This window comes from Mizuhopecten yessoensis, unplaced genomic scaffold, assembly GCF_002113885.1.
Source record: "Mizuhopecten yessoensis strain PY_sf001 unplaced genomic scaffold, ASM211388v2 scaffold11041, whole genome shotgun sequence".
Lineage (NCBI taxonomy): Eukaryota > Metazoa > Mollusca > Bivalvia > Pectinida > Pectinidae > Mizuhopecten > Mizuhopecten yessoensis.
The window spans coordinates 522,995-535,501 of NW_018408849.1; the positions used below are offsets into that span (position 1 = coordinate 522,995).

Sequence of the window (12,507 nt, forward strand, 5' to 3'; positions counted from 1 at the left end):
TATTATGAGGTTATTACAAAGTATTATGAGGTTATCGCTACTTAATTTATTTTAACTTAATGTATTTTCGATGATACAATCTTTTGATTGACCTAAAATTACAGTAAATTATGATGATAGAATTTACCCAAAAGCTGTACCAGAGCGCTTGTAGATTGGCTCTACTAGTGTGTTGCCAGTATCATAACTCTAGCCCTCGAAACACTAGAACTGTTGCTCTAATGATTGCATATTTCGGTTATAACATGCTGTTGAATTTGCGAGATTAGTCGAGTCACTGCTATGTAAAAACGATGTTCTTACCCAGACAGTTTCGCTGACATTATGCCAGCTTGGTCACTGGGTAAGAACATCGTTTTTACAAATGTACATTACATTCCTGTTAAATGAACCCTTTCAGTGATAAACTATATGACCACACCAAGGTGGTGTGTCGCTTACTAAATACGATGTCGTGTTCCGCTATAAACCGAGTTAACGCCCTTTTATTAACTATGATACAAACATTTACCCGGGACGTAACGTTCCACTACCATCACACACTAACTGTACATGTACTTTTATGATAGTTGAGATCCTCCAATTCTATAGCTGAGCATGGCCACTGGTCAGACTCTCAGGTGCCCTGGCGTCTTTTGAAAGTACAAATTGTAGTATATCTATCATCCCATCGACTCTATTCCTTGTTAATGCGTGATCACCAATGTCAGTATAACTTTATAGCACTAAAATAAGATTCCATACAGCTTTACGATTAATCACGGATTTGAACAGATCTAGACGACAAAGTAAATATTGGCGACAAAGAGGAATTAAACGCAAGATAGCTTTTTGAAACACGGGATGCTAAAATAGCTACTTAGAAAATGAAGACTAGGTATGACACGCATTGGTCTCTTAAGAGAGTCGTTGCATAGACAACTTAGCGGTAAATTACTCTGTGAAACATATTCAAGATTCCCCCCCCTGATAATAGTCATTGGGATACACTTGATCCAAGTTGAATGTTTATTCGTCGAAGCAGAAAATCATGATTTCCTTTTTTCTTTCATTGTTGGTCACGTTTACATTGTAGGTCGAAACAAGTCCGATACAAGATACTAGAAACTTTACTTAAAGTCGCATACATAAACAAAGAACATTATTGTGACAGACATATGTAAAATAAAGCGTGCAAAATAAAAATAAAATATACATTTTTTTTTATCCAAGTGCGGATACTTCTTCGATTTTTTAACATAATAATACAGTCGTGTAGCAAATAAATAAGATATATTGATTCACTGTAGATTTTTAATATTTTTTGTAATCAAATGCCTACTTGGTATTACTGACAGGATTCGAAAAACAATGTAGAAAGATACCTGTTAATGGGATAACCGCGGTTGTATGGGTATTTTAGTAAATACAGAATGTTTCAGTACTTTTTTGAATTTAAAAAAACGCAGAAGAATCTTTAAATATAAATTCAACAACATAAAACACAAAAATTAAACTAAACGAAATGCCAAAATTGTTCACATCAACATATCTGGACTGGTTCCCTCTGTAATTAGTTCGCCGACTCCAACGATCGCTTGCGAGAGAGGGAACCTGTCTACCAAACACCGAAACGGCGTACATTGACTGGATCGAACGCACCCCAGGGTACCGGAAGTTATCCAATCCTTGATAACATTTCTTATTATTTCCGATAAAATTAACTAAAACAAATAATTAAATGATATTCAAACTCATTTTTTGGGTGAATTTTGTAAAAGTTGCAATAAGTTAAACAGCAATTATTATCAACTTCGCACTGTAGTAAATAATAATTATATTCCTATGTGGACTATCAGGTTTGTCATCACTTGGATGAATCAAAGATGATGAAGGGTACCGATCGAACCGATGCAGTTTTGGTTCAGGTTTCTTGATTTTGCATTTTTTATTTGGTTTTATTATTTACTTTTCAACGCTTTCTCATTTATCAATGTGTTCGATGTGTAATCCATGTACTATAAGATGTCGGCTGCTGATGCTGGACGTATTATATTATCATGTGAATCTCCAGTCTGCTCTGTCGATCTTTTTATTTTATTATCATACAAACATATATCTTTAAGAATCATTTGGGTTAAGGAAATTCTTTTCATTATTTCATCTTTGTGATTCTTTATTCCATCTTTTAAGGTTCAACAAGCCCCCTAAAAGATGACGTAGTCAACTAAAATTCCAACCCCCTGGTAAGTCATGTTCAAAGACCTCAATTACAAATCGGAACTCACATATGTTATTTGTATATATATTGAACTTGTACATTGGCCATACAAAAATACATTGCCAGATTAACGTACTCAAAAAAAGGCATTAAGGCTGATGTCTTCATAAAAAAACCTCACTGCATGGACTCCCCTTAATACATGTCAATTTCTTTTGCAACCCAACTGAGTGCTGAAAAATGACCCATAATCTAAAGTTTGTTTATATACCTAGGTCATGCGGAGCTTTATTTCTCTTCTACTAGCTGTTGAGAGGAATTCCGACCACAAATAAAGATAGATACTATGCGAAACCACTAAAATCATAATAAAATCTCCTGGTAATACATTTTAGCAAATTTTAAATAAGAAAAAATGGCTTAGTAACCTTGATCGATAAATGAACTTTAAATAATGTGCCATTTGATAACATTATGTGATAACATAGTTAAAGAGACATAAAGCCCTGCATGACCTAGGTATATAAATGATCTTCAAATAACATGTCATTTCGTAACATTCAGTTGGGTCGCTTAGGCGATTGACATGTTATAAATCTGGTGAGCAACTTTTATCATTACATCAGCCTTAATGCCGTATTTTTGACTTCGTTGAAATGGTTATATACCTTTTTAATAGCTCATGTACAAGTTCAATGTATTTAAATTACATATATTTTTTCTGATTTGTGATAAGGGTATTTAAATATGACTTGCCATGAGTTTGAAATTGAGGGTAACTATATAATTACCTCTTTTAGGGGGCTTTTTGAACCTTAATCTTTTTGTATATTTCATTTTGACGATATTTGCTTTGACTACGTGTATGTATATAATTATTATCAAAATAACCTTTGTTTAAAGTAGATTAACGTTTAATTTAGGGTCTTGTGTGTTTTAGGATCAGATGTTTTGTTGAAGGAGTGAGAAATGAGGTGAAACTAGACTGGCTTGATTGTCTATCTACCTCAGTTAAACTTAAAGTAAAGTCCTCAAGTTTTGAGGCCCTCGTTCAAATTCCAGTCTTTTCTTTGCATTGCAGTCTTTCTCTTTAGTTACATATTGCAATAAATTCATCGAATTCTACCATATATGAAGTAAGATGTAGAAAATTATGTTTATTATGAAAAACAGAAAAATGAAGGTAAAAGAGTACATATACTGTATATGAACATACATGTATTTAATGATTTGATAGATTTCACTCAAATTCACAGCTTCCTTAAGCTTTAAGCTAGCTGTATATATAGTTAAACCAAAATTCAGTGACAAAAGTAGATATTGAAGTACGCCTGCTCCTGGTCATGCCAATTCACAACACCTCCAGGAGAAGAGGGCACACGTGATAAGGGGCTACTTTTAATGTTTCCGGTTTAAGTGATATTATTGTGACAGGAACTTTGATATAGAGACCAATTGCATAAAGAGACCACTTTTTGGACTTCCCAAATTTAAAGGAATATCGGAACAGGCATCTAGCTACCTGTACACATGGTATGCAGGTGAATCCAGCAAACTTTCAAAAAATTGTATAACTACAACTACTGTTTGTGGGGGGGTTTGTGGTGTACTGATGAATGTGTCGTCACAAATTAGGTGTGCTGATATTATATATAAAATGTAATTAAAACCATGATTTTATTGTAAAATGTCTCAATTTTGCAATCACTTCTTGCGATTTACCCATTGGAAAATTATCCTCAGACAGATAAATCTTAAAAGTATAATGTTCAATTTTCCACCGGGTGAGCCCGAAGGAGGGAAATTCATTTTCAGGTTTCTGCGCCTTTGTCTCTAGATCTCTACCGGGTACCAGGGCCATCCCCCTGGACCTGCTCCTAAATAAATCCACTTCAAGCAAGGACTAGCTATATATATGTGCCCCTGCATAATACAGGTTTGACTTTATTACTGACTGATTGTAGTTATTGTTTTAATTGATTGGTACCAGGTAAAATCTTTTACTTTGATTCATTATTATCTTTAACATTTTTAAGGGGAGATGGAAAATTCAACAGGGCCAGACCAAAATTCCATACCAGGACCTCCCGACCCTATAGCTCGCACCTGTTGAGCTGTTCCGTCTTTGCATATTGCAGAGTTATCTTCTCTTGGGAGCAGGTATTGATTGTTACGTCACTTGTTTGGGAGAGTAACGTCATCAATTTTTGAGAAAACGATGTAATTTTCTCGCACAAATCAATGACGTAACAATCAATACCTGTTCCCAAGAGAAGATAACTCTGCAATACGCAAAGACGGAATATGTCAGGTCAATGGTGGTAACCCAGGAAAACCACATATTTCCCTTGGAAATACGTATACAGTTGTAGTTGTGTCTGTTTCCGATAGCGGAAACAATTGCCATGAATTATGACGTCACAACAAAAGATGACAATTGCCATGATTTATGACGTCACAAGGAAAGATGACAATTGCCATGAATTATGACGTCACAACGAAAGATGACAATTGCCATGAATTATGACGTCACATTCAAAGATGACAATTGCCATGAATTATGACGTCACAACGAAAGATGACAATTGCCATGAATTATGGCGTCACAACAAAAGATGACAATTGCCATGAATTATGACGTCACAACGAAAGATGACAATTGCCATGAATTATGACGTCACAAAGAAAGATGACAATTGCCAAGAATTATGACGTCACAACAAAAGATGACACCGCAAAACTTTGTTTCGTGACTTAGTGATTAAAATGTTGACTACTGAAATCATACCTGGGAAGTTTTTACCTGGTGGGTTATATAATTACCAAAAGTGTCTGTCAACTCCAGGGATCCTCAATCTGATTAAAACCATATCTTGATCTAAGCTCCGTTCCCTTCTGTACACTCTGTACAGTCCGCTATGTCAGGCATAGCAGAAAGCTGAGTGTACGGAGGGAACGGAGCATAGATCAAGATATGGTTTTAATCAGATTGAGGATTTAATCCTAGCAGGTTTATCCAATGAGTCTGAAGTGAGTAAATTAAACCTATAGTGGTTGTGTGAGAAACAGTATTTATTGTAAAGGTCGGCATATAAATATGTAATTGCTGACGTTTACATGAGTAACTATGTAGACGTTGTGAACATTTACAACTTGAAATGTTATGCAGGTATTTTTTCCCTTCAGATTCAGGTCACGACGATGACCATGTGACAGGGTTAGATGACGTTCTCATGACATCACATATGGCGGAGTATGGATGGGGACTCTCCGAGGAGCTCGTGAGAAAGGCCCGCACTGAACTCAACGAGGACCCGGAGAAATTTGCCGAGTTCATCACAGCAGTCACTGACCAAATGGTCACCAGACCAGACATCAGTAAGTGTAGATCTAAACTTTACAGACATCAGTAAGTGTAGATCTAAACTTTACAAACCTCAGTAAGTGTAGATCTAAACTTTACAAATTAATAAAACATCAGTAAGTGAAGATCTAAACTTTACAGACATCAGTGAGTGTAGATCTAAACTTTACAGACATCAGTAAGTGTAGATCTAAACTTTACAGACATCGTTAAGTGTAGATATAAACTTTACAGACATCAGTAAGTGTAGATCTAAACTTTACAGACATCAGTAAGTGTAGATCTAAACTTTACAAACATCAATTATCGTATTTGCATTAATTAGCGGCCAGGGTACATGAAAAATTGGCTGAAGGGGATACTTATTACAATAACAAAATATGGATTGTGGCAGTTGCTGAATGGGCGATTTAATTGTCACAGGGAGAGTTCCAAAATTGTTCAGTGTTTTTGTTTACATATCGCAAGACTGTAGTGTCGGATAAAGAATGAAAACAGTAATACATCTTGTTAATTGGAGAGGGCAAGAATGGAGGATGTGTTTGGGAAAGGGGGAGATCTAGACTACATCGTTCAATAAATGTTGAAAAAAGGGGGAGAGGTACTCATAATCAGAGGAGGGGTGCTATAATTATGGGGAATATGGTAAATAAAGTTGGAGATTTGCGAGATCAAGTAACCCACAATTCTAACGTCTTTTAGTTTAGTCACATGTTTCAACTGACAACAAATTATTGATTCATTTTTAAGTTTGATTAGTCTCCATATTTGATATTGGACTGATTCTGAGAAATCCCATACAGAGGGCTTGAGGTATAGGGAGCTCAGACACTAAACAACAGGCTCATGGTTTATTATACAACAGGTGTAGGGGCTCATGGTTTATCATACAACAGGTGTAGGGGGCTCATGTTTCATTATACAACAGGTGTAGGGGGCTCATGTTTCATTATACAAAAGGGGTAGGGGGCTCATGTTTTATCATACAACATGTGTAGGGGGCTCATGTTTTATTATACAACAGGGGTAGGGGGCTCATGTTTTATCATGCAACAGGTGTAGGGGGCTCGTGTTTTATTATAAAATAGGTGTAGGGGGCTCGTGTTTTATTATACAACAGGTGTAGGGGGCTCATGTTTTATCATACAACATGGGTAGGGGGCTCATGTTTTATTATACAACAGGTGTAAGAGGGCTCATGTTTTATTATACAACAGGTGTAGGGGGCTCATGTTTCATTATACAAAAGGTGGAGGGGGCTCATGTTTTATCATACAACAGGTGTAGGGGGCTCATGTTTTATCATGCAACAGGTGTAGGGGGCTCATGTTTTATCATACAACAGGTGTAAGAGGGCTCATGTTTTATTATACCACAGGTGTAGGGGGCTCATGTTTTATCATGCAACAGGTGTAGGGGGCTCATGTTTTATTATAAAATAGGTGTAGGGGGCTCGTGTTTTATTATACAACAGGTGTAGGGGGCTCATGTTTTATTATACAACAGGTGTAGGGCTCATGTTTCATTATACAACAGGTGTAGGGGGTTCATGTTTTATTATACCACAGGTGTAGGGGGCTCATGTTTTATTATACAACAGGTGTAGGGCTCATGTTTCATTATACAACAGGTGTAGGGGGCTCATGTTTTATTATACCACAGGTGTAGGGGGCTCATGTTTTATTATACAACAGGTGTAGGGGGCTCATGTTTTATTATACAACAGGTGTAGGGGGCTCATGTTTTATTATACAACAGGTGTAGGGGGCTTATGTTTGATTATACAACAGGTGTAGTGGGCTCATGTTTCATTATACAACAGGTGTAGGGGGCTCATGTTTTATTTTACAACAAGTGTAGGGGGCTCATGTTTTATTATACAACAGGTGGAGGGGGCTCATGTTTTATTATACAACAGGGGTAGGGGGCTCATGTTTTATTATACCACAGGTGTAGGGGGCTCATGTTTTATTTTACAACAGGTGTAGGGGGCTTATGTTTTATCATACAACAGTTGTAGGGGCTCATGTTTTATCATACAACAGGTGTAGGGGCTCATGTTTTATCATACAACAGGTGTAGGGGGCTCATGTTTTATTTTACAACAGGTGTAGGGGGCTCATGTTTTATTATACCACAGCTGGTGCACCTTAAGTAGCTCAGAGTTTACAATACATGATCCCTTAGAGGTGATCATAGTTTATAATAATGTTAAATCTGACAAAATGTAAGTAAATTATATACAAAAAGAACTGTACATGTTATTACCAAGGTAACTAAAAAAGATGTTACATTTGGCAGAAATGTTTTCACTGTATTAGATCCTCATAGGTTACCTATAGTAACAGTGGACAATTATAACCCCACTGTTACTATCTACCTGAAGATCAAATACAGTGAAAACATTTGTACAAAATATAACGTTTTCTTTTATCAATAAGACATTTTATATGTATACGTAATTAAAGGCTTAAAACGGTATTGTTCATACAACCACCAATTCATTTGTGCAAGTCCCTGATTATTTTCAGTGCAGTTCCTCGAGAACTGGTATAGTTATTTATCATCAGACTTGTAACTATGTATTTCTAAACATTTTCTTCAGGTTGGTAAGTATTGATTGTGAGAAGTTCTTTTTACAAACCCATACAATTTTCTATGTGACATTTCCATGACTAGTACGATACGTACACTGTCACCTTCATCAGACAAATGACCAATGAAGCGTATACACACAAAGGTGTAAAATTGTAACTATGTAGTTATAATTGTTTATCAGACTTGTAACTATGTAGTTATAATTGTTTATCAGACTTGTAACTATGTAGTTATAATTGTTAATCAGACTTGTAACTATGCAGTTATAATTGTTTATCAGACTTGTAACTATGTAGTTATAATTGTTTATCAGACTTATAACTATGTAGTTATAATTGTTTATCAGACTTTTAACTATGTAGTTATAATTGTTTATCAAGCATAGAGTTCCCCTGATTTATTTAGGGAAGGCACACATGTATGCATGTCGGTGACTAGGGTCATTTACATGTGTTGTACAGTGAAAGATTTTCATGATATAATGTGTAATATTTAATTTTCTTACTTTCAGCTTTTCTGAGAACAGATGAAGCATTTGTCACTAGATTCCTTCGAGCTCGGAAATATGACACATTTGAGGCATTCAAGCTATTTGCGCGTTATTTTGAATTTCGACAAGACAACACAAACCTTTTCAAGAAGTTTCAAGCATCAGAGCCTGGAATTAAGGATGCCTTGTATGATGGTCTGCCCGGAGTCTTGCCAAATCTTGACCACTTTGGACGCAAAATTATCGTTTTGTACTCTGCTAACTGGGACAATAATCGGTATGGTTTAGCATCTATATATCGCGCAATATTACTGACTCTGGAAAAGTTGATAGATAACGACGAGGCCCAGATCAATGGCTTTGTGGTAATTGTGGACTGGAGTCAATTTACATTCAAACAGTCGACATGGCTCAGCCCAAAGGTTCTTAAGTTGATGATCGAAGGATTACAGGTAATTTGCTGAAATCTATAGTGTAACCAACCATGTTATAATCTGGCAGTAATACATTTTGTAGACTATTATGAAAACAAAACTATCAAGTAATATCTATTTTTGAGTTATTCAGATCATTCTGCCAAATTCAATCCTAAACATTTATATGTTTTATATTTATTAATATAAAAAATTAAACATTATCTAACTGGAAATATTTTAGTTTGCCATGAATCTGAGAGTAAACCAATTTAGCGACTTGATTGAATGGCAATCAACTGCTAAATTTGGTAGTTTCCAAAACGTTTGATACGTGTACTTAAATACATGTATTGACCACACTATATGTATGCTAGTACCACAGGGTAATATAAAGGAGATGTATCTTTTAAATTTTCAAGAATGTTGTATTTCTGAGCCAATTTGTCACACTTGTCTTGCATAAAATGGCCCCATGATTGGTCTCATGTCCCACTTGATACAGAGTTATGGTCCTTCTTTTACCGTATGTACAGTATAACTTTGTCTGGGGGCAAATTTCGTATTAAAAAAAAATGCATATACTAGTACTGTCACAGGTCTGTATAATTGCCAAATTTTTAATGTGAGTATCTTTTAGGATGGCAGAGTGTCACATAAGGAAGTCGGGTGACATGCCCGTCTTTATACTGGTTTAATGGCACATTGTTTATTTTTGATGCCAAAGCCAGTCTAGATCTGCTGGTGGGGGACTTGATAATGCTGGTGGGGGACTTAGTAATGCTGGTGGGGGACTTAGTAATGCTGGTGAGAGACTTAGTAATGCTGATGGGGGACTTTGGGTTGCTCCCAATACTTTTCACAGATACACAAATGTTCCAATTCTTTTAATTTGATTTTGTAATCAATGAGATTATGTACAGTGCATAATGCTATTTAACACATTGAATTTACCATTTGTAGTACTAGTCATGACTGTGGCTAGGAGTGATAAACTTAAAATTGTATACCAGTCAGCAGGATATAGCATGAAACACATTGGAATTTTACTTTTGTAGGACTGTTTTCCTGCACGATTTGGAGCGATACACTTTGTCAATCAGCCGTGGTACATTGAGGCAATGTTCAAGATGCTCAAACCTTTCCTGAAGGAGAAAAGCAAAGACAAGGTACTGAATAAGTTTATTTGAAGTTAATTCGGAAATGACAATTGTCTACCTTATATATATATAAATAATACAAACATTTAGAAATGGAGACGAAAGATGAGTTATTCTTTGAAAGACTAACCTTAAGGACCTTATTTGGCAGGAAGTAGGGGTTTATATCTAAAACATTACACTTTAAAAAGATATAATTTGGCATCGAGTATCCCTAGCCAGGCTAGTGAGGAGTAGAGGGGGAATTCAATGTTTTATAATTGAAAAGTATGATTACTCAAGGGGTGGAAAAGTAGGACTCTAAGGGGAAAACCAGGGTTTTAATATGTTTAAAAAACTACTCCTCAAGTGTTTGTGAAAGGATTTTAATTGGCATGAACTAGAGGTATCATTGGACCAAAGGAAAGGAACATGTGTTTTACTATATTACATACCAAAAGAAGCTTGTGGGTTCATTTTTTCCAATCTTGGTAATTTTATGAGAGTAAAGTGGGAATATTTTGGTACAGGGATGCTACATAACAGATACCTGTTTCAACTTGTTGTGTTCTGTCTACGTCCTCATTAAATATACATTTTAGTCAGGTTGATGAAACCTCACACTGACCTCTGCAGAGGATAATAACTGTATATTATCAATCTTGATATAATGTGCTGTTTGCAGATCCATATGCATGGTATAAACCTGGGAACACTTCACGTTCATATCCACAAGGAGGTCCTGCCTGCAGAGCTTGGAGGCACACTTCCCCCGTACAACAACCTGCTCTGGGCCAAAGAGCTGATCGGCGACGAAAGCTTTAGCTTTGGTGATAAACAGATTTACTGGCCAGGCCATGGTTCAAAGTAGGTTGTAGTCCTATATGTATCAGGCGTTACTGAATTGGCTAGCTAGAGGTGTACAATGTATCTGTATCTGTGTAATAATGGCTCTGAGGTACATTTAACTCTTTCTCCCCTGAATTCTTCCAATTCAAAGGCTGGAACAGTTCATCATGAAATTTCAAGGGTGAATGAGTTAAACAATATGGACATGCTGATAACAAGGAACGTTTTACAATAGTTACAAAGTGTAGCAGATCTGTTACTGTATTCTACCCTAGAAAAACTTTGGATGTTTTAATAGTTATGAAAATCATGTACATATACAAAAAAAATGAAATCAGGGATGGAGCACCTATTGGATCAATTTATGTTTGATCTCTGTCACTGGTACATAACTAACTCATTTGGTTGAAAGTCTGCCTGTAGTTTGGATGTTCAAGTTTCATTTCTTTGTTTTCCCGGTAATGCGGTAGGATGCTTTGAATTTTTGTTTTCCTTTGCAAAATGGTGCTGTGACTAAAATGGGGAATTGCATTTTTTTGTCTTTTTTTGCTAATTGCAGATCCAACGCAAAAAACATTCAACAACCATAATACTAATTTTTCTTATTTTAGAATCTTTGTTGTATTAAAAGATATATTTTAATTGTTTAGTTGTGGAAAATGATGCTAAGTTCCATTTTTTTGAGTTTACATATGTATATTGTCATTGCTGAGGATGTCAATATTTTTCAGGTCTCGAGCCGTGCGGTCTGAATCCTTCCCTATTGACCACTTCTCCAGCCATGCTGACCATGGGTCAGGAGATGATACAGGCACACACCTGGATGAAGAGTTCTTCCTTATAGAATAGTCAACAATGTGTAAGGCCAAACAAATTACACAAGCGTTTCCTGCTAGCCCGGTCATCGTATTTAACCCTTTCACCCCTTTGTAACTTTAGTAGACTCTACCATGCATTGATATGGATGAGTCCATTATGGTCTACAGTGGTGAAAGGGTTAAACAAATTGCAATGCTACAACATAATGTACATGTATAGCAGGTGCTAATTTTTGCTTATTATGAGGAAACGGTACTACTGAAAATCTCAAAAATTAATTCCTGATTTTGTTTCACTCTTTCTCCATTATTTGAATCCAGACTTCAATTACTATAGTATATCTTTACATAAGAACTGCCATTTCGTTATAGTCACTCATGCAAGTGGCTGACAATCTGTTAATTTGGCTAAGATATTTAAAAAGACTTAAGGCAACATGATGATGTAATATATTTAGGACAATATTCTGCTTTGAAAGGAGCTACTTGGATGGGAAACATTGAGAATTTTAAACAGAAATATAAGAAGCTGTCTCAGAATGTTAAGGCCGGCCCTGGGTCACCTGTTGGTCACACAGCTTTTTTTTTTGAAAGATCCTCAAAAATAAAAAAAATCTTTAAAAATTAAAATCCCAA

At 35.9% G+C, this 12,507-nt stretch overlaps 1 protein-coding gene across 2 annotated transcripts; it reads left to right on the forward strand.

The window, feature by feature from the left end:
* Window positions 1–1,842: 1,842 nt before the first annotated feature.
* On the forward strand, window positions 1,843–12,030 carry LOC110464913 (clavesin-2-like). Of its 2 annotated transcripts, none has more exons than XM_021520387.1 (6): window positions 1,843–1,907; window positions 5,387–5,578; window positions 8,674–9,104; window positions 10,124–10,234; window positions 10,890–11,071; window positions 11,785–12,030. In XM_021520387.1, exons 2-6 carry the CDS (start codon window positions 5,434–5,436, stop codon window positions 11,900–11,902), a joined length of 987 nt encoding a protein of 328 aa, XP_021376062.1. In that variant the 5' UTR covers window positions 1,843–1,907; window positions 5,387–5,433; the 3' UTR covers window positions 11,903–12,030. The 2 variants fall into 2 exon arrangements, with proteins under 2 accessions (XP_021376062.1, XP_021376060.1); XM_021520385.1 differs by having other exon boundaries at window positions 1,867–1,875.
* The last annotated feature ends 477 nt before the right edge of the window (window positions 12,031–12,507 follow it).

Coding starts and splice junctions, on each gene's coding strand:
- LOC110464913 (XM_021520385.1), top strand. Junction 5,579..8,673: donor GGTCACCAGACCAGACATCA/GTAAGTGTAGAT, acceptor TCTTACTTTCAG/CTTTTCTGAGAACAGATGAA. Junction 10,235..10,889: donor AGGAGAAAAGCAAAGACAAG/GTACTGAATAAG, acceptor TGCTGTTTGCAG/ATCCATATGCATGGTATAAA.